Source organism: Octopus bimaculoides, chromosome 19 (genome assembly GCF_046866305.1).
Source record: "Octopus bimaculoides isolate indiv1 chromosome 19, ASM4686630v1, whole genome shotgun sequence".
Classification (NCBI taxonomy): Eukaryota; Metazoa; Mollusca; class Cephalopoda; order Octopoda; family Octopodidae; genus Octopus; species Octopus bimaculoides.
Window position 1 is genome coordinate 23,516,528 of NC_142946.1, and position 27,764 is coordinate 23,544,291.

The 27,764-nt window shown below is 35.0% G+C and overlaps 1 protein-coding gene across 1 annotated transcript in view; it reads right to left on the reverse strand.

Moving 5' to 3' along the window:
• LOC106873102 (rab-like protein 2A) overlaps positions 1 to 27,764 on the reverse strand; it is a 143,569-nt gene that overhangs the window by 1,092 nt on the left and 114,713 nt on the right. The window contains exon 7 of the mRNA XM_014920330.3: positions 4,176 to 4,259. Coding sequence (XP_014775816.1) covers positions 4,176 to 4,259 — 84 coding nt within the window. The remainder of the gene's footprint in view (positions 1 to 4,175; positions 4,260 to 27,764) is intronic.

The window sequence follows — 27,764 nt, forward strand, 5'->3', positions numbered from 1 at the left end:
TTGGTGTGTTTACATCACCATAATTTAGTGGTTCAGCAAGAGATACCAATAAGAATAAGTACTAGACTTTAAAAAGTCCTGTTCAACTAAAACCTTTCAAAGCAGTGCCCCAGGATAGTTGCAGTCTGCACATGCATAGTGTATGTGATTTGTTTAACTGACCACTTACTGCAGGATGGTGTCCAGTAAAAGCTCCTTACATGACTCTGAGTGTTAAAAAACACCAAGTGCCCTACACCAGATGAGTCACTATCCCACAGCAAATGGGCATTTAAATGAAACACACAGCTTACAGGCAATATTAATCATCTGTTCAATCAAAACAAATCTGGGGATAAACAACATATATTGTATCAAAGGAAGAAAGGCAGTGTTTATTTGTCTTTCCAGAAATTCAATAATAATATTCAGTTTGAACTTTTAAGGTCAGCTGATCAGAAGTGGGCTCTACAGACGAAGGACTGGGTGAAGTGGTTTATAGTAGGGGGAAACAGAAATAGGTTAGGTAAATCAGATAAGTATTAAATTAAAATGGCAGGGGAAAAACGATTGGCTTCTTTATCTAGAAGATAGATTTTATTGGAAAATTGTCCAGAATACAAGTGAGTATGGATAATATTTTGACACACTCCAGTGTAGAAGAATCATGTACAGGATCAGCAGATGGTCTGAGTTGATGAACTTTCTGCTCTGACTAAAAACCCTTATCTTTTATGTTTGTCAAGAGAAATCTTAAGAGATAACAAAACCATTATATTTGGAGGATGTACCAGTGACATGTAAAAGGAACTTGGTACACTGTAAAGTGGTTGGCATAAGGAAGGGCATCCAGCTGTAGAAACCAAAACATACTGGAGCCTGGTGCAGCTCTACAGCTTACCAGTTCCAGTCAAACAGTCCAACCCATGTCAGTATGGAAGACAGATGCTAAATGACGATAATATATAATTGGATAGGTTTCAATGACTGAGTGATTCCATGCATAATGGATAACAAACATATCCAACCCCTGACAGCTTAAAAAATATTTAAACGTTTGTTTTTTAGCTCTGGGCAATGCCTGATAAGTAGACTTATAGTGAAAGACAATCCAGCTATGATCATTCCATTTTTTTTCCATGAATAGTATATAAAATTATGCAGTGAAATTTGATATTTTTAGAACTGACCCTTCCTGTGAGAAAGTGAAATTATTTTTCAGCTAAGAGAGGTTTGGAGTAAAGTAAAGTAGACACAGATTGTATATTAACCCATTAGCATTTAAACTGGCCATATCTGGTCCAAATATTCTGTTTTATGACCAAACCAGCCTCTCACACCTATCATATAGTGTCATTTTAAAAATAAACAATCATATCATCAAAATCCCAAAGCTATGAGATAATGCATGATTAATTCAAAATTATGTGAATAAATAAGTATTACATTAGACAGAATAATTTGAATGCTAAAAGGTTAGATATATATTTAATGAATCACTGATGTAGGTGTGTAGACTGAGGTCACTGAACAGAGGTGACAAAATTAAGTGTAGTGGGTGGGGATTGTGATGTGTCAATGAAAGGAATATAATAGTAATCATGTACAAATACAAATCAATAGACAGTGCTTAATAAAGAGCAGAGCAGTAGTGATAGTTCTGATGAAAATATACATTAGTTGGTTAATGACTAGAATGAAATGAGGTGAGAGAATTGTTTATTAAGGTTTATAGGTATAGGAGTGACAGGTATGATAAGTTACTTTGTTTTGTTCATGAGAATGGAGCAGATTGGTGGCCAGGTAAATTAGAACAGTGAGCTTCAGATTTTCCCTGAATGTGGTGGCAAATACTATGAAAATATTTGAGGAGGCCATTGCCTAAACAGAATTTTATTTTACCTTATGTATAGCACATTACTGTGATTAAGTTGACAGAAATGCAAAGTTTTGAATGATTTCATTTTAGGATTTTGGCTGTGGTCATGGTGTGTGAAGGTATCAGGCTGGATGGGGTTGTCACTGAGATTTTTTTCTCTTTTAAAGAAGTAGTGAAATAAAAAAATTGGTAAGGTTACAGGGTTGAAGAGTAGAAATTGTAAGCCTTGTGTGAATTTTTAATTGGTAGAAGGTAAAAGAAAGGAAATTTGATCTGCAGATGTGGGCATGTCTCAAATGAATCTGGTAGCAAAGTGGGTGGGGTGGGGTGGTACTGCCTCCTTGAGGACAGTGGAAAGGTGCAAGGGGGCATTGAAGAAAAATGGAACAATAATGGGGTGGCGAAAAGGGGGTGATGTTTGTAAAAAGAAAGAAAAAAACAATGGATTGATTAGGTTAAGTTTTATTTGTGAAATACAATTGTTTTGAATTTGTGGCAAAAAGTGGTCTATATTTGTGGTTTGGTGGTGAGTGGGGGGATTAGGAATGTCGGCTGGGTGCCAAGGGGGCAGCAGCCTGTAAAAGTTTGGAAATCACTGGCATAGATGACAGTTCTGGCTCAGTGAAGTACAGCCATCTGCAGAAATGTTACATCTCTGATTTAGAGTGGAAGTGAAGACTCTTTGCTACACATCAGTGAAGACGGAGGAATTGGGAGATGAAGATAATGGATTTGGTATATGCAGGGTTACATCAAGAATCATTGGAATAATGTACTTGTAAGTATATACAGATAAATGATGCCAATAGTAATAAAGATGTCTTGGCAGAAGTATCAGATACAGTGGAAATTAATACCACTGCAGAGTGAAATGTCTTCATGTAGATAAAACAGTTTACTTCAGCTCTTATAAAAGAGGGAGCATAAGTGCAGTTATCAATTTAGCAATCTTGGAACTTGGAGGTAGGCTCAATGCATTAAGCAAAAATTTAGGCCTTGATATGATCTACAGAGAAATTTACATAGTTAAGTGCCCACTGTTAACCCAGATTTTGTGCAGGTAAAAATTTGTAGAAAAGGAGAAACTGAGCGTGAGAATGAGTTCAACTAAGCTGAGGTTGGGGTAGTGCTGGGTTGGAATAGGATAAGGCAGTATTTTAAAACTGATAGGTTGCCATTACACGGGACAAATGTAAATAGAGATTTCAAGTCTATGGTAAAAAGGAAGTTTTGAGAATTTAGGGGCAAATGAGACAGTATTGATGAGGTTTAGAACATAGTTGGTATTATTAATGTAATGATGTACCTTAGACTACATAATCCAATGTGTTCTAGCAGTTTAATAGATAATGGTTTCTGATATTTGCACAAATAAAACAAAGTACAGCCAACCACCATACATTGTTAGTAAAACGTACCAGCCTTTCACTAAGTATTGTAAGTGTTTATAGAGTTGTAAGAAGACAAAATTGGCAGAGCTGTTAGAGCATTGGATAGAATGCTTCATCTTTATTCCAACTTTACCTTACATCCTTTCAGGAGCAGTAAAAAAAAAAGTACCTATCCTGGGCAGCAGACAAACAGAACTGTAAACATGTTGGATAGGATGCCTTATTGATACACTGGACAAAATTTCATCCATCTTTAATTCTGAATTCAAATTCTGTCAAAATCAACCTTACCTTTTATCCTTTCAAGGTTGATGAAATAAGTACCAGCTGAGAATTGGGGTTGGTGTAATTGACTAACCACGCCCCTAAAATTTCAGGCTTAATGCTTATTGTAGAAAGACTTATTTACTTTATTGCTCAAATATTTTTTCTCTCAACTCAGTCAAAAGCACAGAAATATTTATTGTATAAATTTGAGAGAGCTAGATTGCATGTAATTTGAAATAATCTAAACTGCATTTCTTTCTCTAAAGATAACTTAAGAAATGCATATGGAATCAAAACTAAAATAATGTGAAATTGAGAGTAGTAACTAACAGAATGTATAAGAAACAGATGTTCCTCCAGGCACCAAGCTGCACAAATTAACTTCTTACTATTAGTTCCATTTTAGTTTTGTGTAATTATTGCTATGATTCAATTTCTAAATACTTTATCATTTATTTAAAACAGAAATTCTCTAGATTCTTTGCAATATCTAGCTCTACTGGAGTTAAATTTGCATATCATGCTTCTACTAGAAGTGTTGCTAACAAAAAATTCATGTGAGCCATTTACATTTATCCCCTACAAAAAAAAAAAAAAAGCAGCCTTCTTTTCTAATCAAAATAAATCATTTTAATTTTGAAATATTCTAATTATCTTACCTCCAGTTCTCTCATCACTTTATCAAGAAAGTCAGTTGTGTTTAGTTTATATCCAACTGCAGCTTCAATTGCATCTGTAAAAAGCTAAAAAATAAAAAAAGCAATAAGATTCTGAGTTTAAGATGTAGAAAAATTGCTTTTACACAGAAATGTTATTTTGGGAATATTAAGGGCCTTCCTCTTATTATTATTATCACCATCATCATCATTAATACACTGGACAAAATGCTTAGCAGCATTTCATCCATCCTTATGCTCTGAGTTCAAATTCTGCCAAAGTCAACTTTACCTTTTAGTTGTGGGGTGGAATTGATAAAATAAGTACCGATTGAGCACTGGGGTTGATGTAATTGCCTAACCCCATCCCTCCAAAAATTTCAGGCCTTATACCTATAGTAGAAAGAATGGGAGTGTACCAAATATGAGAGCCTTCTGCAGGATTGCAGGGAGAATGGATGGCAGGTATGGCTTTTCCCAGTTGAGGCTGGCTTTTGGGGATTCCCTGTTCAGTCGGCATGGAGGATACTTACAGCCACTGGAATGAGAGGAAAGGAGCAAAGGGTGGCTGTGCACAGGATGGGAGAAGCAGCTTAAAGAGCTTCTAGTTGGCTTTGGAGCAAGAATGAGGAGTTAAGCTGGAAGCCAAGAGGAGCAGTGACTTGGCCACCTCTGCTGACCCACCAATGGGAGGGTGTTATGGTTCAGGGTTGAAACACCCAATGAACATTGAATACCATCTGTTCCTCCTGGCTAAAGTTCTGTTCACTTTGGTGAATGGAAAAAGCACCTCCTTATGGTGTTATTAACATATTATTATTATTATTATTATTATTAGTGCTTCTCATAGTGTAAAGATGTCTTTTCCATCTCTCTCTGAAACATAACTTTATTTAAGCACTATCAAGTGAAAATTTTTTGGAGAGTGCCTGGTGTAAAATTTTATCTGAAAACAATTTACCCCAATACCTAGGAGTAGACCCGCCCCCACTCCTCAGATGGATTGCTTTTATATACTTTATTCATACTCGAGGTATTTCGGGTTGCAAGACAGTGTAGGAGAGAGAATAGTGATGTTGTAGGAGAGAAATGTGTTCGCATGGATGATGGTACGCTTGCATTAAATGAGGATGCAAAGAAAGAGGTCTGGAGATGCCACTACGATAGATTGCTTAATAAAGAGAATGAATGGGAGAAAGAGAGCCTGCCTTATGTCGACCCAATAGAGGGACCAGCTATCCGAGTTGATAGTACCAGGGTAGATAAAGCAATTAAGAGTATGAAGACCGGGAAAGCCCCCGGCCCATCAGGAATCACTGCAGAGATGCTCAAAATATCTGGCAGTGTTGGCTATAGCCTAGTCACCCGTATTACGAACCAGGTGATACACGAAGGAGTCATACCCTATGACTGGTGTAGCAGCATCATAGTCAACTGCTACAAAGGTAAAGGGGACGCTTTAGATACAAATAATTACAGAGGCATCAAGCTGTTAGATCAGGTTATGAAAGTTACAGAGAGGGTCATAGCCCAACTAATTAGGGAGCGAATCAATTTAGATGAGATGCAGTTTGGGTTCGTGCCAGGTAAAAGCACTACTGATGCCTTATTTCTAGTGAGACAGTTGCAAGAGAAATACCTAGCCAAGGATAAACCTCTGTACCTGGCTTTCGTTGACATGGAGAAAGCCTTTGACAGGGTCCCCCGATCCCTTATCTGGTGGTCAATGAGGAAACTTGGGATAGAAGAATGGCTAGTGAGAGCTGTGCGAGCCATGTACAGAGATGCGGCCAGTAAGGTGAGGGTTGGAAATGAGTACAGCAATGAATTCCGGGTAGAGGTAGGGGTCCACCAAGGTTCCGTCCTCAGCCCCCTATTATTTACCATAGTCCTCCAGGCAATCACAGAGGAGTTCAAGACAGGTTGCCCCTGGGAGCTCCTCTATGCTGATGACCTTGCCCTAATTGCGGAGTCACTATCAGAACTAGAGGAGAAGTTTCAGGTGTGGAAGCAAGGTCTAGAACTGAAGGGCCTTAGAGTCAACCTAGCTAAAACCAAAATCCTAATAAGTAGGAAGGTAGATAAAACACAAACCCCTTCAGGTAGATGGCCCTGCTCAGTATGTAGAAAAGGAGTAGGTAGTAACTCTATAAGATGTACCCGGTGCAAGCTATGGACACATAAGAGGTGCAGCAACATCAAAGGCAGGTTAACTAGCAAGTTAGTTTTTGTTTGTGGCAGATGTTCAGGTGCAATAAAGACTGCAAACAAACAGGAAACAACTTCTATCTCATTCCAGGGTGAAAAACTAGAGGTAGTCGATAGCTTCCGCTATCTGGGCGACCAAGTTAGTAGTGGGGGTGGGTGCGCTGAAAGTGTAGCTGCTAGAATAAGAATAGCCTGGGCAAAGTTTAGAGAGCTCTTACCCCTGCTGGCGACAAAGGGACTCTCACTCAGAGTAAAAGGCAGACTGTATGACGCATGCGTACGAACAACCATGCTACATGGCAGTGAAACATGGGCTGTAACTGCTGAGGACATACGTAAGCTCGCAAGGAATGAAGCCAGTATGCTCCGTTGGATGTGTAATGTCAATGTGAATACCCGTCAGAGTGTAAGTATCTTGAGAGAAAAGCTGAACATTAGAAGCATCAGTTGTGGCGTGCAAGAGAGACGATTGCGCTGGTATGGACATGTGGTGAGAATGGAGGAGGATAGCTGCGTGAAAAAGTGCCACACCCTAACAGTTGAGGGAACCCGTGGAAGAGGTAGGCCCAGGAAGACCTGGGCTGAGGTGGTGAGGCAAGACCTTCGTACATTGGGCCTCACCGAGGCGATGACTACGGACCGAGACCTTTGGAAATGGGCTGTGCGTGAGAAGACCCGGCAAGCCAAGTAAGATCGTTGCCAGTGCCCCTGGACTGGTTCTTGTGCGGGTGGCACATGAGATGCACCATTTTGAGCGTGGCCGTTGCCAGTACCGCCTGACTGGCTCCTGTAGGATTTTCGAGCGAGATCGTTGCCAGTGCCCCTGGACTGGCTTGTGCGGGTGGCACATAAAAGACACCATTTCGAGCGTGGCCGTTTTCGTGCGGGTGACACGTAAAAGCACCCACTACACTCTCTGAGTGGTTGGCGTTAGGAAGGGCATCCAGCTGTAGAAACTCTGCCAAATCAGACTGGAGCCTGGTGTTGCCATCCGGTTTCACCAGTCCTCAGTCAAATCGTCCAACCCATGCTAGCATGGAAAGCGGACGTTAAACGATGATGATGATGATGATGATTTACACATTTTGATTACATTTTGCGGCACTGTCATGGTATTAGCTGTCAGAAGCAAAAGTAGAAAAATCTAAACAAGGAATGTTACTGCTGGTTTGAGTTGAAATCTGTTTCTTTGGCTACTGACTGGCCGGAGCTATCTATCTATCTATCTATCTATCTATCTAACTATCTATCTATCTGTCTGTCTGTCTGTCTGTCTGTCTATCTATCTCTCTATCACTCGTCCACCTTCATTTGTTTCCGTAGAATTTATCAAATTGGAGAAAAAAAACTTTTTGGCTACTTCCATCATGCTAGCTCCACAAGAGGGGCATATTTTTGGGGTATTTAAAAGTCCATGTCTCTTAAGCCAATTAATTAATACTATTTTCTGTTGTAGCGGTGGCGATGGCAATATCGCGGTGATTAATTCCAACTTTGGATTACGCGTGGTGGTGGTCATTGGTGGTGCTGATTGGTGTATGTGATTTGTTTTTATAAACAATAATGAATAATGCAAAAATATATTTATTTATAAAGTTTAAACTGAACATGATATGAAATATATTTATTTATAAAGTTTAAACTGAATTTCATTTGTTGTGGACGAGTGATAGATAGAGAGAGACAGACAGACAGACAGACAGACAGACAGATAGCTCCGGCCAGTCAGTAGCCAAAGAAACAGATTTCAACTCAAACCAGCAGTAACATTCCTTGTTTGGATTTTTCTACTTTCATTTCTGACAGCTAATACCATGACAGTGCCAAAAAAGATGATGGCCATTGAAGCATCAATTAGAACAAACACAACATGAAATTTCAGAAGAAATTCTCTCATTTAAAAAGAACAAAGTTAAAGTACTGTCTGCTTCACTTTCAAGAATGAAAACTTAGCGAAAACACTAGCTGAAATTGTTAGAAATACCTCTGTACATGTACTTTACCTCGGTCTATGAGGGAAAGAAATACAAAGGTGATGAGAAAGAACATTAGAAATGATGTGGATCCATAGCTGGTGGTTACTTTTGTACTGCAGATGGATGGATGGTTAGAACTCATCTGAGAAGCAACATGTTCATTGGGTGTCAAAATGGATTCGTAAGACCTAATGGTCTCCAAAGGCCACAGGGCCATACCAGAGTTGTGCTGAGTTGAGGGCACTAAGACAAAAAGGTATGAGACAAATGGTGCAAGGGAAAAGGCCTTGTTGCTGCCTATGTTGTTGAAGAACAGGGAAAATTAGGATTGAAAACAGCAGAGATCAACAAAAGCAGCAATCCCTAGTTTCAAGAGTGCCATCAGTCATAATTGCAGGAATAGCAAAGGAGATCATCTCATGCCTAGTCATAGAAACAAATGGACTGACTCCCGATCCCATAAGGATAGCAGCCAGTAGCCCCACTCCATTGCATGAAGAGGGAGAGATAATGGTTACAAAAAAGAAAGTCATCAGCAGCCTCTTTAAAATAATAATGATGGCCCTCCTCAGAGCAAAGAATGAAATCAATGAAGAGGAAGACAATGAGTAAACCAACAGCTAATAGACAAAATCACATACTTATGGTGCCATAGATATTCCATTGATGTTAAAATGACAGAGGTGCAGTTGGGTTGGGATATATAGGAGAAACACAAAGGACAGATTGTTGGTTAAAACAATACAGAAATTTCAACAAACTGAAACAGTGTTATCCTGAAGACTTGGATTATTATCTATCCCAACCAACTCAAAAAAAAAAAAAAAAAGAAGAAAAGCCATTAATAAGTGCCTTCAGATGAAAAAGACAGTAGTACAAATAATGGTAGGCAGATAGAGGCTCTAGCTCAATCTACCCACTAGTTTTCTCCTCCAAGTGTGGATGAGAACTCAAAATAATTTTTTTGTTTTATTTCCTTTTAATCATTAACTATATCATTTTAATTATTGTGTGTTTTATTATGCATCTTTATTTATTCCATGTAAATATTTATGCTTTATAAATTTTCAATTCATCCGCTGATGAAAGATGTTATCCATGGTAACGTCTTTCACCCCCTCCCTCATCTTTGTATAACTTATCCATCCCACCTCACATATCTTTGTAAATACTGTTTAACACTTCTTTGTTTATTTGTGTATCACTTTAAGCCCTTGTTGCTAATAAAGAAAAAATTATCTTATTATTGCTGTTGTTTTTGTCGTTATAGTATAAGGTGGAATAGCAAATGATGATGTCTGTCCTATTTTGAGAGCGTTAGTTAAGTGAATTAACTTCAATCTGGCACGGAAACTACATGCTTCTTGGTCAGAGAGAAATTTGGTTTCATCATCATTATCATTTAACTGAAATAGGTTGGATGGTTTGACCAGGGCTGGAAGGCTGAACCAGACTCCAGTCTGTTTTGGCATGTTTTCTACAGCTGGATGCCCTTCCTAATGCCAGCCACTCCAAGAGTGTAATGAGTGCTTTTACATGCCACTGGCATGGATACCATTTGCATGACACTGGTATCTGCCACAACTGCAGTTTTACTTGGCTTAATGGGTCTTCTTCTCCAGCACAACATAATGCCAAATGGTCTTGCTCCTTGCCTCCATGAGGACCAACGCTCAAAAGGTGCTTTTACAGGCTACTGGCACAAGTGCCATTTGCATGACACTGGTATCTGTCATAACTATGATTTTACTTGGCTTTATGGGTCTTCTTCTTAAGCACAACATAATGCCAAAGGTCTCAGTCATTGCCTCTGTGAGGCCCAACATTCAAAAGGAGCTCAACCACATCGCCTCCATGAGGCTCAATGCTTGAAAGGTGCTTTTTACATGTCACCTGCATGGGTGCCGGTGATTTCATTTGGCTTGATGGGTCTTCTCAAGCACAGCATATTGCCAAAGGTCTCAGTCAGTAGTCAATGCCTCTGTGAGGCCCATAGTTTGGAGATCATGCTTCACTACCTCATCCCATGTTTTCCTGGGTCTACCTCTAACACAGGTTCCCTCCACAGTTAGCGATCGGCACTTCTTTACACAGCTGTCCTCATTCATACACATTGCATGGCCATACCAGCGCATTCGTCTCTCTTGCACACCACATCTGATTCCTCTTATGCCTAACTTTTCTTTCAAGATGCTTAAACTTTGTTGAACATGCGCACTGACATTGCACATCCAGCAAAGCTTCATTTGTTTCAAGTCTACACATGTCCTCAGCTGTCACAGCCCATGTTTCACTGTCATGTAGCATAGCTGTTCACACACAGGCATCATACAATCAGCCTTTCACTCTGAGAGAGAAGCCCTTTGTTGCTAGCAGAAGCAGGAGCTCTTTAAACTTTGCCTAGCCTAATCTTACTCTCACAGCTATGCTCTTGGAGCATCCACCTCTGCTACTAACTTGATCACTTAGGTAATGGAAGCCATCTACTACCTCTAGCTTATCCCCATGGCAGTTGATGGAGTCTATTTTCTGTACATTTTCGGTGATTATTGCATTTACCACACACAAGAGCTGTTTTTCCCTGTTAACCTTCCTCTGATATTTCTGCATCTTTTATGTGGCCAAACCTTACACCGGGTGCATCTTACAGAGTTTCTACTTATACCATTTCTACAGATCAAGCAGGACCATCTTCCTGAAGGAAGAGAGATAATAACTGGCCCCATGCATCCTTCTGATTTGGAAAAGGAGAAATATTGCTGCAAACAATTAACAAGTTTTCAGTTTTACTCATTTATTTATTGAAACCTGGAATCAAAAGGTCTTAAAGTTAACTTAGCAAAGACTAAGGTCCTAGTAAGCAAGAAATCAGACAGGACCTTACCCACTTCAGGTAATTGGCTTTGCTTGATATGTAGGAAAGGTGTAGGCAGGAATTCCATTCAGTGTACCCAGTGCAAGCTATGGACACACAAGAAGTGTAGTGGAATAGTTTGGCAGAGAAAGTAGTGTTCATATGTGGAAGATTTACAGGAACCATAAAGACTATTGACACACAGGGAACTAATTTCCTCAAATGTCCCAGAGACGCTTTATCAGTAGTAGATAATTTCTGCTACTTGGGTGACCTAATTAGCGGTGGAGGAGGTTGTATGGAAAGTGTAATTACTAGGATAAGAATAGGATGGAGAAAGATCAAAGAGATTCCACCTCTGCTGTCAACCAAAGGTCTTTCCAAGTAAAAGGAAGGTTGTATGATGAATGTATGTGAACAGCAATGCTACATGGTAGTGAGACATGGGCCCTGAATGCAGAGGACATATGAAGACTAGAGAGGAATGAAGCTAGTATGTTCCACTCGTTATGCAATGTCAATGTACATGTGTGACAAAGTGTTAGTGTATTCAAAGAAAAATAAAGCATAAGAGGAAGCAGATGCAGTGTGCAAGAGTGAAGACTGCACTGGTTTGGTCATGTGATGCATATGCATGAGGACAGTTGCATAAAGAAGGGTTAACAACTTAAAATGGAGTGAAGTTGTGGAAGAAGGAGACCCAGGAAGACCTGGGACAAAGTATTGAAGGCTGATCTCAAAATGCAGGAAATGATAAAGGACCAAAATATCTGGCACTTTGCTGAACTGAAGAAGATCCACCCACCACAACATATATCTTGAAACTACCTTGGTAATGCATGTCCATGAGGGGCTCTGCTCCATCAACCTTCTTCCCCCACCCACATTTCATCTCCTAACACTCATCACCTCCTCTATCACTTGGGAGCAGAATAGGCACACACTACATCACCTGACTTTCTCACTTACATTTCCTCCTCCCAGTTAGCTATCTTCCCTGATCTACTGTCTCCACCAATCACCTCCTTTCTGCACCTTCTCTCCCCTCCCTGTGCTGCTTTCAGTCATTACCTCCAAGCTTACCTGTTATCACTCTCAATGCCCTCACATATCCGTTGAACCCCCTGCTGAGTCTCTCCTATATCCCACTCCGATCATTTGTTACAGTCACCTTGTCTTGCACACTCACCCAGCTCAATCTTCTATATCACCCCACCTATTCTCACCACCCCCAAAGTCCCTTGAGGGCATGTCCCGACACATCTCCACCATCATCTCTCTCACTATCACTCTCTTTATCTTCCTCTCCAACTCACTCTCCTTTGTTTTCCAGCTGGGGTATCCATGTATCTTTTCTACAGCAAGATGCCTATCCTTATCTCTCTATGCCTTTAATCTCTCAACTGCTATAATGTCACACCCCTTCAATACTACTCCTTCTCCTGCCTCCCATTTGAGATGATTTTGTTGTGCAAGGTGTTTGGTGACCTTGTTGGTGCTGATATCATGTAAAAAGCAATGGCATTGGTGTCATGTAAAAAGTACTGGCGATCATGCCACATAAAAAGTACTCGGTGCACTCTGTAAAGTGGTTGGCATTAGGAAGGGCTTCCGGCTATAGAAACCATGCCAAAACAGACAATGGAACCTGGTGCAGCTCCTGGCCTTGCCAGCTCCTGTCAAACCATCCAACCCATACCAACATGGAGAATAGATACTAAATTATGATGATGATGATGATGATGATAAGATATCGTCATTATGTGTTTACTGTTTCTTTTTCTTTTTTTTTCCTTAATTCAAGAAATATTCTTGTTCTATAAAAACTATAAAAAGAATTTACATGTTGGTAACAGTAGCCAACACATATTTTGCTCTTCTATTCTTGAGTTGATACTGGTTCTAAAAATACTATCAGTTTTTGCCCTATCAATGCTAGTTTTGATGAAACAGCATAACCCTCTATATGTTAATGAATCTACTCATGCACTGAAATAAGGTATCCCAGTTGCAGCTTACATTTTGGTGTCTTTAGGAGTTAAAGATATTCTTGGACATCTTCAGCATGTTAATTCTAAATAATCTGCACATTACTAAATGAAATTACTTCAACATAAGGACTTTAAGTATTGAAGACAGAGAAGAACAAAGAGAAAGATTTCATGAAGATATAAAAACAATGACAGGCTCATACCAAGGAAGGTGAGAGACACATAATGGCAGACTATTGCTGGAGCCTTTGCAGGACTATTTTGGTAAATCTCATCCTAAAAAGTTTAATAAATTCTTCATGTATTGAATTACTGATCATATTAGATTTTTTAATGTTCATTTTTAAGCTAAATTACTTATAGATTTTAATGTAGTGCACAATAAGCTTGGACAGAAAAAAATCTATTTAATAATGCATGAATTTTAATATTATGTAATATATTAATAGCATTGTGTTGTCATTTTTAATCAAAATAGCAGATCATTAATTAATTAGAGCAGATAGGGTAAAACTGATGATGGTAAGTTTATCAAAGAATAGCTAAAGTACAAAAGTGGTGAGAAAAGATCTTCAGAAGCTGGGCCTCAGTGAGGAGATGACAAGGGACTGAGGCTTCTGGTGATTTGCTATGCTTGATAAGATATGCCAAGCTATGTAAAATTGTGACCATCCATACATAGAGGCATGTCCTTTGTGGCTGTGCCCCCATTTCCTCTCTCAGCTGAGAGGTTTATGTCTTGCAGGTACCAGTGCCACATAAAATGCACTCATGCCAGTGCTATGTGAAATGCACTTGTGCCAGTGCCATGTAAAATGCATTTGCGCTAGTGCTGCATACAATGCACTCCTGTCAGTACCACATAAAATGCAGTCACGCTGGTACCACATAAAAGCTCTCATAGCACTAGCATGTAAAAAGCAACCAGCACATTCTGTAGAGTGGATGGTGATAGGAAGGGCTTCCAGCTGCAGAAACTATGCCAAAACAGACAATTGGAACCTGGCCAGCTCCTGTCAAATCATCCAACCCATGCTTGTATGGAAAACAGACATTAAATGATGATGATGATGATAAAGGGTATGTTGTATCTTCAAAGCTAGAGTTAATAGGTCAAAAGCTGGTGATATTCTTGCCCCAGATATACACAAGAATAAGTTTAACTAATGTATCGCTAATTAAAAGCAGTCAAAGTTGTTTTTAAATATGTTACACATGAACAACGTAGGACTGGGCTACACAACACAAACAGTATAATAACATCTTTAAACATAAGCAATATATACATGATTTTATACAAAAATAGATCACATGAATAGATGATAAGTTATGATAGAGTCTTGACATTTTCAAATAAATGTTCTTAATACTTATTAGCAGTGTTCTGTAACTAAAGACAAGATATTTCATTTATGCTAATTTCTTGACAAATATCAAATATTAATTCTCTCCAGGCTATCTTTTATCGCTCAATGGTTTCAGTCATTAGACTACAGCCATGCTGAGTCACCACCTTGAAGAATTCTTACTCGAATGAATCAACCCCAGTATTTGTTTTTTAAGTCTGGTACTTATTCTATCAGTCTCTTTGCCGAACTGCTAAGTTACAGGATGTAAACACACCAACACTGGTTGTCAAGTGGTGGGGGGGGGGGACAAACATAGACACAAAGACATGCACACACACACACTTAGATATATTACCTATCTATGACTGTGACTTTGAGGTGTTTTAACACCTGACGCTTTCAGAGAGTCATTTCCACCAGGTCAAATCACAGCCAACTGGCAAACAAACAAAGCACATACATTTTGTATGTGTGTTCAATAATGTTTACAACACTCACACTGATTCTAATTCATATTTGAATTTATTCCTATGTATGCATTGTTTGGATATAGCAACAGATGATTTTTACCCATTTTACATATAGTCATGGAGAGGCGATTCAGTTTGCTCTCAGATTGGTTCAAGTACATGGCATTGATAAGTCACAAAAATGGTGAAACATTGAAATCCATTGCTCCTGAATGGGACTTAAGGTGAGTTGTCTCATCTGTCTATGTCTATGACTTACAGGTGCTCTAACACCTGGTGCTTCAAGAGAGTCATCTCCACTGCATCAAATCAGACACAACCAATGCACAAGCAACACACATACATTGTGTATGTCTGTTTGATTAAAGAAGACCCTTGTCGTATATATATATATATATATATATATATATATATATATATGACGATAGTCTTCTTTCAGTTTCAATCTATGAAATCCACTCATAAGGCTTCGGTTAGCCTGAGGCTATAGTAGAAGACTGAACCCAGAACCATGTGGTTATGAAGCAAGCTTCTTACACACAGCCTGAGTTATTTTTGTTTTAATTTATTTTTATTAGTCTTTATTTTCATTGTTATAGTCTGGAGAGAGCAGTTGTGCTATCCATGAATCATGAAAATGATGTGGCCAAGTCAACTAATACAGAAAAGATATGAAGAAATGGAAGTCTAGAGAGGAAGGGCTACATACAGTGATTGACATGGGTCTGTTAAGACAATACTGGTGACAACAAGAAGGAAAGAGTGAGTTGGAAATACTTGGATGAGACAGCATAAGTTCAGCCAGTTCCAAACAGTAGAAACTAGAAACCATTGCTGTAGAGAAGGGAGATAAAGTAATCATTTAAGTAACTTTCCTTTGAATCTTGTCGACAGCACCATTCTAAATGTGGGAGTAGTACTCCATTGTGGACTACTTGCACTTTGTAGAGAGTTAGGAGCTATTGAGAGCTGGAGTATTTTCTGATTTTGAACAAAAGGCCGGTTTTTATGAAGCAGTTTTGGCTATGTTGAGAATGTGTATTCACCAAGCAAGATCTTCAGTGATAATGAACCCTAGCATTTATAGCAGTCATAAGAGTTCTAGTTGCTTGTTGTTCATGTTTAGTGGAATGAGGTGTGTGTGTGTGTGTTTTCCAACATGGTTTTGTGAGGTATATAAACCTAGCGGGTCCCATGTTTGCTCTTATCAGTTGTCAATGTTGGCTAGCCACAGTAAACGTTGATGAAACTCAAGTTAGTTAAAATTTACTATAGTCGGTTAATCCTCACTTGGTAAATCCAAATGTCTCTATAAGGACTACATAGTTTCCATAAGGTCCTGGTAGGGTATAAATGTAGGGCATTTCCAAAGCAGCACCCAACCCGAGTTCTGGGCTACCTTCAGATGTAGAAAATCCTGGTTTCCTGATGGTAAAACTCTGTGCATGCATGTGTGTGAATTGTGTTGCTGTATTGTTGAAGAAGATAAGATTGCATGATGTTTTCAAAGCTTCTGTTTATAGTTTTAATGTGGATTTAGCATGGGGTGTTCAGAATTCATCTGGATAATGCTTGGGTGTGAAAAACCTTTAGTAAAGAATAGAAAGGGCGATATCAAGTGTATATGAATAAACGTTGATGGATATAACAACAAATGGTCAAAACCAACGCTTGGGGAACAACAGAGTTAATAAACTATGGATAAGAGGGAGATCCATCAGCATATTCAACAATAGTGCAACCTAACAGGAAACCACTGGTATAAGAGATGACAGATGGTACCCATAAGCAAGCTATTTTATCAAGAGTTTCATTATGTTAGACAGTGAAAAGTCTTGCTATGGTGAGTGTGAAACACTGTTTTCACCAAATTCCTTAACCCTTTAGTATCCAGATTATTCTGCCAAATGTAATGTTTATTTATTCACATTGTTTTGAATTAATCATACAATATCTCGTAGCTTTCAGATTTTGATGATGTGACTGTTTAGTTTTAAAATAACATTACAGGGCAAGGTATAAGAGGCCAGATCTGGCTGGCTTGAACATATAACAGGTGGAATATTTTGGCTGGATATGGTTGGTTCTATATGCTAAAAGACTAAAGATGGGCACCAACTAGTGACTGATATTGGAGAGTATGTTTCCAATAAATGTGGCTCTATGAAAGCTGAATGGAAGTATAAATGTCTTACTACCCTCCTCAAAGTAATTTGGTGGCTCTGTAAAGGTGAACTGCAACAATAATCTTTCAAACTCTTTCCCATCACAACCAGGGTTAAGTAAAGGTATGGTTTGGTCTCAAAGCTCTTTGCAATGTTCCTTATTATCACAGTGAGAGAAACTAAGTAAAAAATATATATAATATATATAATATACTCTCTAATAGTTCTGAGTTGAAATGCAAAGAAACATGACTGTTCTATTCATTCAAAAATGTCAGTCATAAGTACATGTGCTTCTGTCAGGGTGCAAAGTCTGGGTTAAGTGTAGTTCACACACTTGCATGAAATTAACTTTTGACTTTTCTCAACTACCTAAATGTAATGAAAATTCGGACTCATTTAAAAACATAGGGAAACTAGAACATTAATATTAACATCTTGAATGTTAGATATATTAACTCATTATATCTGCTGGTAAATGTATTTACTCATTAATCAAACTAACATTCATTGTATAAATTTTACCATGCATGGATTATATTCTATCACTGTAGTCTTTAAAGTAGTGAATTAGAAAGCCATCCTTACACAAAGAATAACTACTATAGACTTACACAAATACTTGCTAGAAGTTATAAGTAGGTTGATTATGAATAATACAGAAAAATATTCTCCTTCAAACAATAACATACAAAATAAAAGCTAGGCACACTGAAGATAGAAAGACGACAGCATTAGAGAAAATGAGAAGGAAACAATGCATAAAGTGAAAAATGCTCAATGATTGATAATCTATTAAAACCAACTCAAAGAAAATTTGTCTCTGCATATGTTGGAAAGAGAAACATTAATTTACATTATCACTGAAAGTGATTAATGTCTATCCAGTAATAGCAAAGCAAGTGAAAACAGAATGTATAGTGAATATCAAAAGGTAATAAACTACCAGGTGCTGACAATATAATCACAGGATCGTTAAACAGACAGTTAAGGAAGCTATTTCCATTGGATGATAAATATGCCAACACTTGTGGATGAGAGTTTTAAAAAAAAATTAATGTAAGCATGCACCAAAATATGTAGAGTTTACAATACTCTCAGCAAATTGAAAAGTTATTGAAGTATAAAGCATCTCAAGAAAAGTTAAATGTTGAAAGTATAAGCAGAGACAGTAGCGGCATAGTACAGTATATATGGCTGAAGAAAACATAAATAAATGATCTCTTTTGATGGAATTAACAAGGAGCTATCAACTGGAGAGGAAGTCCAATTAAGGATACTGTGTGTGCGTGTGTGTGTGTATACATATACATGTATATATCAGGGTGTATAGCTTAGTTGTTAGGGGTTTTGGACTCATGATCACTAGATCGTGATTTCAATTCCTAGACCAGGTAGTGCATTGTGTTCTTGAGCAAAATATTTTATTTCATGTTGCTCTACGATCACTTCAACATCTGACGCATGGTACATAGTGCACCTGTTCAGACAACATCAATTAGATGGAGGGAGGGAGCTAATGTGCAGCATGAGCATTTCATCACTATAAACTAATCATTTGTGCAGGTCCTTCGGCAAAAGCTGAATGTTCATATGTAGTCTTTGTTGAGGTTCTGTCATATATATATATATATATATATATATATATATATATATATATATATAAGACTGTGATGAAGGAGAGAGTAGCATCGAATAAAACAGCTTAAAGAAAAATGATTTAACTCTTTAGCATTTAAACCAGTCATATCTGGCCCAGATATTCTGTTTTATATTAAAATTGGCCAGATCCAGGATTTCATACGTACCCTACAATCTAATTGTAAAATAAACAGTGATATCATCAAAATCTTGAAGCTACACAGATAATGCATGATTAATTCAAAACAATGACAGAAAAATTTGAATACTAACGGGTTAACAGAAATGTCAAATATTTAAATTTAATGAACGCTACATGACCATGGAAATGATTTCAATATTTCAATAAATCATAAAGGCAACAAGCTGGCAGAATCATTAGCATGCCAGGCAAAATGCTTAGCAGCATTTTGTCCATCTTTACAGGGCGACAAGCTGACAGCCATTTGCATGCCAGGCAAAATGCTCAGTGGCATTTCATCCATCTTTGTTCTCAGTTCAAATTCTGCCAAAGTCGACTTTGTCTTTCATCCTTTCAGAGTCGATAAAATAAGTACCAGTTGAGTATTGGGGCTGGTGTAATCAACTTACCCCCACCCCCACTATGAAATTGCTGTCCTGGTGCCAAAATTTGAAATCAATATTTCAGAAACCATGTATCTCATGAAATGTTCCATTTGCACAATCAGCAAACATGAATATCAAGCTGTCTGTCTGTCTGTCAGAAGGGAGATTCAGTTGTAATTATTAAACGAATGATAATGATTATTCATTTTCAGTAGTATGGTGTTCTTTTAATGGGCTCATTTTATCCAAATAAGTATCATCCACCATGACAGAAAGCAAAGCCAAATGAAGAATTTGTAGCTCTGGGTTACAACTACAATTAGGCTGCCAGTGATATTTTCAAATTGCTAAGAAAGAGTTAAAGAAATATCAAATTTATTTTTACAGGGCAAACCACAATTAAAATTCAAGGACTAGAAACAAGGAAGTTAATCTACTGTTTACCACAACTGGTACAAACATAACATATAAAACATAAGTCCACGTACAAAACATAACACACTGCAAGCTTTTGATATCCATGTCAAAAGTTTGTAATGTATTGCACTTGTATCCAAATTCATCAAATTGCCAAAGTTTCTAAACTGAAGAATTCCTGGCATGGATTCAGGCTCAATGTTATCTGAGTACACCTTCTAAAACTTAACTCTTTGCCTTTCCTGTGCATCACATGCAATACACATGGCATATTTTCTCTGTTGTCAATGTATCTTATCTAATACACATTCCCAATTTTTTTCAACCATCAGAGTAATTTAGGACTTATGAAAAGAAGGCTTTGTTTTATTCAGAACATATGAAACAAAAGGTTAACTAACAGTCTGCAAACAAGCATGGATGCTTAGAACAATCTCACGAAAATGCTTTGGACAGGCAAAAGGTTTAATTGCTGTTATTGAAATGACTTTATCAATCACTGATGGAAATTCAATCAGGAAGCCAGATAAGGAATAAAGCTTTTTATATGTTTCAGTGTTATGAGAAAGATCTTAACATAACTTGTCTATGAGGGGTAGATATGTTTCTATGTTAAACTTCTATCTTCCTCACAAAGAAATATCCTCATCATTACAATAATTAATTCATTTTCTTTTCCAATGTTTTCATTTTTATTTGTAACAGAATTCTGTATTTTCTACACTGACTTTTGCTTTATTTCCAATCTCTTCAAAGTGATCCTGCAGCAACATCAAAAAAGAAAAAGATCTAGCAGAGATTTAAGAATCTCCAGTGTTTTATACTGAAGTGATTTCCAGACTTGACTGAATCTCTCTCACATGACAGCCTACAAGTCTGCCAAGAGAGCTGTTTCTAATTCTGATAACTGCTTGAATGCAGCATTTGTTTCATAACATGCATCAGGCTTCTGATTTACATCTGAGATTATTTTGAAAGTTTCTTGAAAATAAATGTACATCATCTATTATGGATATCAAAAGCTTGCAGTGTGTTATGTTTTGTACGTGAACTTATGTTCTATATGTTATGTTTGTACCAGTCGTGGTAAACAGTAGATTAACTTCCTTGTTTCTAGTCTTTGAATTTTAATTGCGGTTTGCCCTGTAAAAATAAATTTGATATTTCTTTAACTCTTTCTTACCAATTTGAAAATACCACTGGCAGCCTAATAGTACTTGTAACACAGAGCTACAAAATTTTCATGTACATCATCTATTATCTAGCATCTGGCACACTTTTTAACTGCCAATGTAGATTCACTTCCACTTTCTGCTTTAAAAAGCACAAAAGCATTACTCACCAACATTGAATTAAACCAGAAAAGAAACTGTAAAAGTTTCTGTATAAGACCAAAGATTGAAATTGCTCCAGTGCATCTTTCCACAGTACATACACCTACCAAATTAAGGAAGTGTGTGGCAAATGGAACGTAATGGACAAGATGACCAATACTGAAAAAGTACTCCTGAAGCTCTTTATAGCATCTTAACATAATTAAATGTATTACAATAAGGCTGTCTTCTTAAAATTAGTCACATCAATTCCAGTTTATTCAAAGAATTTCAAGACAAATTTGACAAAAGTTTCTCAGAATTTGCTATGAAAATAATGTAATAAAACATTCAATAACTCTATGATCTTATTTTCTAACAGTGAATAATTATAGTTAGCTGATCAATGTGAGACATGGCTGATGTTGAATCAACACTTAAAGAAAAGTTTTTGTCTTCCCTGATTTCTTCTACAAAAGTTTTGCAATACTTTGTTTTTCATAATACCTATGAATTCCTCAGATATTTTTAAAATTATATATGATGCTTGTCCTCATCCTTGATTACTGTATTTGTTAACTGAGGACTAAGAAGAATCATATTCAGTCAGTAATTCAAATATCCCAATGTAGTAGTTGCCATTTTGTACTTTTGTAACATCATGGAAGGCTAATCCATGAAATGAGAGAAACTTTACAGCTGAAACTTCTCCCCAGTATTCTTTTTCATTTATCAATTGGATATTCCAGTGTTTAAACAATTCCCCCAAGTGCATTTCATCTAGTAATCCATGTCACCATATACAAAGCCATGTTACCATACAGGTCCACTGTCCAGAACTGTTTTCATGTTCTGTAGTCCCTGTAGAGGATGTTTGCAGTCAGAAAATCTGCTGAAGGAAAACTAGGCTTTTGATTCATGAACACAAGCAAAACTATGCATTTCTTTTTAAGGAAGAATATAAAAGCTATTCCTTTTTAATATTCTCACCAGATAGATATGTTTTAAATGACTGAGAAAATTCTCTTTTCTTATCAGAGTATTGTCTTTCATATAAAGGAATATGATCATTGTGGCACTGACATTCCAAGAGACTTTGTTTACAGCAAAAGTCACGTACACCTCTTCTAAAATATTTGTGTCTGTTCACAAATTAATGTCATCTTGATACTCAAATTCCAGGTCATTTTTCTTATGAACAAACTTAGGCTGCTCAAGCATGGAAAAGGAAGCTCAAGTTGTCTCTGTTGATCCAACAGATCAACAGAGAACTCAGTCTGCCTTTTTTATGTTAATTGGATTTAAATGCATTTGTTCTCTTCTCTCTTTATGGATCTGTTACTGTCTGGTATTTGAACCCAAAATTAGTAAGTCTTGAAATTTACTGAGAAGTTCTCCATGCTTCCACATCTTTCAATGTTGTCTTTTAATTTTGCTCTATTGTCAAACATTTTTCCAATATGATTAAACCAAAAGGATGAAAAATTGCTAAAAACTGGTTTAAGGGGAATCATATTGTGAAAAAGATGACATATGCTTCAGGCCATAATGTCTAATGAAGGAGAATTCAATTCTATACATGAATCACTTGGTTTCAGTTCACTTATTATTTGCATATCAAGTTATTTGTTATTATACTAATAATGTACAATTTATTTTTTAAAAAATTAACAAAAAAGTGTAGCATCAACCCACTTGGTCCAAACCCCATAATTTACCATGACTGGAAAGTTTATAAAACATACTATCAGAATAGACATTTAGACATTTTTTTCACTATAAAACAAAAAAATTTCCAATTTTCAACAGAAACAAAATAATTTACGTTGGTTTCAGTGCTTAGCCTCAAATCATTGTTAGACTTAACAGGCAGAATTATTGAGTTTAATAATAGTGATTAAGGCAGTTTAATATTCAATAAAACAATGACAAAATGCACATCCTTAATGCTGAACTTAATTTAGTCTTCATTAAGAAATAGTAAAATGAAAATGCATAACGATAAAGGTAGGATTCTATATTTAAGAGATGAGGAATTATGTACATTATTTACATTAGATGGATATTTGTCTTCATCTTGTTTGTTATTAACACGTTTCAGCTGATATACCCTCCAGCCTTCATCACAGGCATATGGCATGGTTAAGAGCACGAGCTACTAACCCCAAGATTCCAAGTTTGATTCCAGGCAGTGACCTGAATAATAATGATAATAACATAGAAAAATGTCTTAGGAATGAGAACCCAGGTTCGAAATTTCCCCAAGACACCTGATGAAGGCTGGAGGGTATATCAGCCGAAACATTGTGTTAACAACAAACAAGATAAGGACAAATATCCGTCAAATGTAAATAATGTAAATAAAGGTAGGTCTCTGCCTCTAGACTTGAGAAGTTGACAAAATGGTTCTATACCATTTTTCGTGTCTTCTACTATAGCCTCGAGCCGACCAAAGCATTGTGAGTGGATTTGGTAGACGGAAACTGAAAGAAGACCGTCGTATATATGTATATGTATATATATATGTGTGTGTTTGTGTGTCTGTGTTTGTTCCCGCAACATCGCTTGACAACTGATGCTGGTGTGTTTACATCCCTGTAACTTAGCAGTTTGGCAAAAGAAACCGATAGAATAAGTACTAGGCTTACAATGAATAAGTCCTGGGGTCGATTTGCTCGACTAAAGGCGGTGCTCCAGCATGGCCACAGTCAAATGACAGAAACAAGTAAAAGACTAAAAAGAGTATACCAAAAGACAGGGCTTCTCAAAACTTTCCTTTCAGCATACTAAATCATTAAGTCTGACAGAGTACATGTAATATTTGTGAAGGAGACAGTATAAAACAGTTAAGTACCGTAAATCATAGATATGTATAATTTTTTATTAATATGAATTAATTTAAATTTCACTTTACTAAAATTTTCCCTTTATTCGTTGAGTTGATAAAATAAAGTACCAGACAAGTACTAGGATTGATATGGTTGATTGTCTCCTCTCCTAAACTTTCTGACCTCCCTCCTATGTAAGAAATTATCATTTAATTCAATGTTACTTGCTTTTAATAAGATGGATGAGTGTGGCTCTTCCTAACAATTGACCCTGATAATGAAAAACAAAAATCCAAATATTATCAATCATTTGATGCAAAACAACAACTTTCGTAAGCTGCATAATTACATTTTGCACTATATAACAGATTGCTGAAAACATTTCTTTCAAGTCTTTAGTAAGACTGTATTCAAGAAGAAAATGTTCAGAAACTGCATTGCCATAATCATTATTAAGACAGATTATATGTTGTTAAATGGAATCACCTCAAGGTTTATTAATACACAAAAACTGAATCTCTTCTATAATAGATTGTGAGTAGTATCAATTTTTCCAGCTGGTTTTCATTCTCCATTGTAGATAGACCTGATTAGTTAGTTTTCCTGCATTTATACTTTTCACTCCAGATTTTCACAGCATTTTATGTGTGATACAATTCTCATGCTGGCTAAAACCTTTGCTTTTTTGACAAATCATTGTGTCATTTAGTAAATCCTTCAACTTTAGACCTTTAGTATTTAAAGTAGCCATATATAACTCAAATATTGTACCTGTTTTATATTTAAATCAACTAGATCCAGCCTCACACACCTACTCTACAATGTCATTCTAAAAACAAACAATCACATCATTGAAATCTCAAAGCTACAAGATAATGCATGATTAATTCAAAACAAAGTGAATAAACATTGCATTTCACAGAGTAAGCCAAATGCTAAAGGGTTAAAGCAATTGTCAGCACTCTGGAATGCCAACAGCATAACAGGAAGTAAGATTGGCATGAACTAAAAATGTTAAGGGCTACCAATGGACTACGAAGCACAGAAGTCTCTTCTTCTGAATCAAATACTGATAGTTTAAATAGTTGGCACTACATCTAATCCAGTTTGGTAAAAGAATTAAGTTATGCAGATTGTGACATCAGCTGCTCGACCAGTTAATATTTGGTACAACATTGCAGATTCAACAGTGTATGAATGAGTTATGAAAGAAATCTTCTTGGTCATGTGATTTTCACACATTTCAAAAGTGTTACAACTTCCAAATGAAAACATTGACAAATGTCCTTTTTCTCATTTCATTGAAAATATCTATATTAAATTTTTTTTTTTTTAATCCACACAAAATGGATATATATGATAATGGGAAATGTCACCAGGAAAATTCATAATTATGTTGCATTGTTACTTTGTCTATGCAAATAAGCACCGCTTACTGAGGTTGTGGGGTTTGTGTGTGTCAAAACTATATCATTCAGTTGATACCATACATGAGTGTGAATTTCCAAACCAGAAGGTGCATTGTGTCTGGTGAACTGCTGCACTGGAGTGATTGTAGTTATAGCCATATATAACATAAGAGAAACAATACAGGTACAAATAATGGAGAATAGTAAGAACCAACAAATGAACAAAAACAAAACAAAAGAAATAAAATAAAACCTAAATACTTATGATGATTTTTTAAAAATATTACAACCACCACCACTAATAATAATAACTAGCAACAACAGCAAATTTTTTCTACTCTAGGCACAATTCTGGAGGCAGGGGTCAGTTGGTACTTATTTCACTGACCCTGAAAGGATGAAAGGTGAAGTCAACCATGACAGAATTTGAACACTGAATGTAAAGACAGACAAAATGCTGTTAAATATTTTGTCTAGTATGCTAATGATTCTACCAGCTCACCGCCTTAATAATAATAATAATAATAATAATAATAATAATAATAATAATAATAATAATAATAATAATAATAATAATAATAATAATAATAATAATAATAATAATAATAATAATAATAATAATAATAATAATAATAATAATAATAATAATAATAATAATAATAATAATAATAATAATAATAATAATAATAATAATAATAATAATAATAATAATAATAATAATAATAATAATAATAATAATAATAATAATAATAATAATAATAATAATAATAATAATAATAATAATAATAATAATAATAATAATAATAATAATAATAATAATAATAATAATAATAATAATAATAATAATAATAATAATAATAATAATAATAATAATAATAATAATAATAATAATAATAATAATAATAATAATAATAATAATAATAATAATAATAATAATAATAATAATAATAATAATAATAATAATAATAATAATAATAATAATAATAATAATAATAATAATAATAATAATAATAATAATAATAATAATAATAATAATAATAATAATAATAATAATAATAATAATAATAATAATAATAATAATAATAATAATAATAATAATAATAATAATAATAATAATAATAATAATAATAATAATAATAATAATAATAATAATAATAATAATAATAATAATAATAATAATAATAATAATAATAATAATAATAATAATAATAATAATAATAATAATAATAATAATAATAATAATAATAATAATAATAATAATAATAATAATAATAATAATAATAATAATAATAATAATAATAATAATAATAATAATAATAATAATAATAATAATAATAATAATAATAATAATAATAATAATAATAATAATAATAATAATAATAATAATAATAATAATAATAATAATAATAATAATAATAATAATAATAATAATAATAATAATAATAATAATAATAATAATAATAATAATAATAATAATAATAATAATAATAATAATAATAATAATAATAATAATAATAATAATAATAATAATAATAATAATAATAATAATAATAATAATAATAATAATAATAATAATAATAATAATAATAATAATATAATAATAATAATAATAATAATAATAATAATAATAATAATAATAATAATAATAATAATAATAATAATAATAATAATAATAATAATAATAATAATAATAATAATAATAATAATAATAATAATAATAATAATAATAATAATAATAATAATAATAATAATAATAATAATAATAATAATAATAATAATAATAATAATAATAATAATAATAATAATAATAATAATAATAATAATAATAATAATAATAATAATAATAATAATAATAATAATAATAATAATAATAATAATAATAATAATAATAATAATAATAATAATAATAATAATAATAATAATAATAATAATAATAATAATAATAATAATAATAATAATAATAATAATAATAATAATCTTTTCTACTAAAGGCACAATCCCTGAAATTTATTGAGGAGGGGACTAGTTGATTACATCAACCCCAGTGCTTCAGTGGTACTTAATTTATTGACTCCAAAAAGATGAAAAGCAAAGTTGATCTCAGCAGATTTTGAACTCATAATGTACAGGCAGATAAAATGCACTAAGCATTTTTCTTGGCATGCTAACTATTCTGCCAGCTCGCCGTCTTAACAACAACAGTCATAATAATCATGGCATTCCGTCAGTTATGATGACAAGGGTTCTAGTTGATCCGATCAATGGAACAGCCTGCTTGTGAAATTAACGTGCAAGTGGCTGAGCACTCCACACACACATGTACCCTTAACATAGTTCTCGGGGAGAATCAGCATGACACAGAGTGTGACAAGGCTGGCCCTTTGAAATACAGGTACAACAGAAA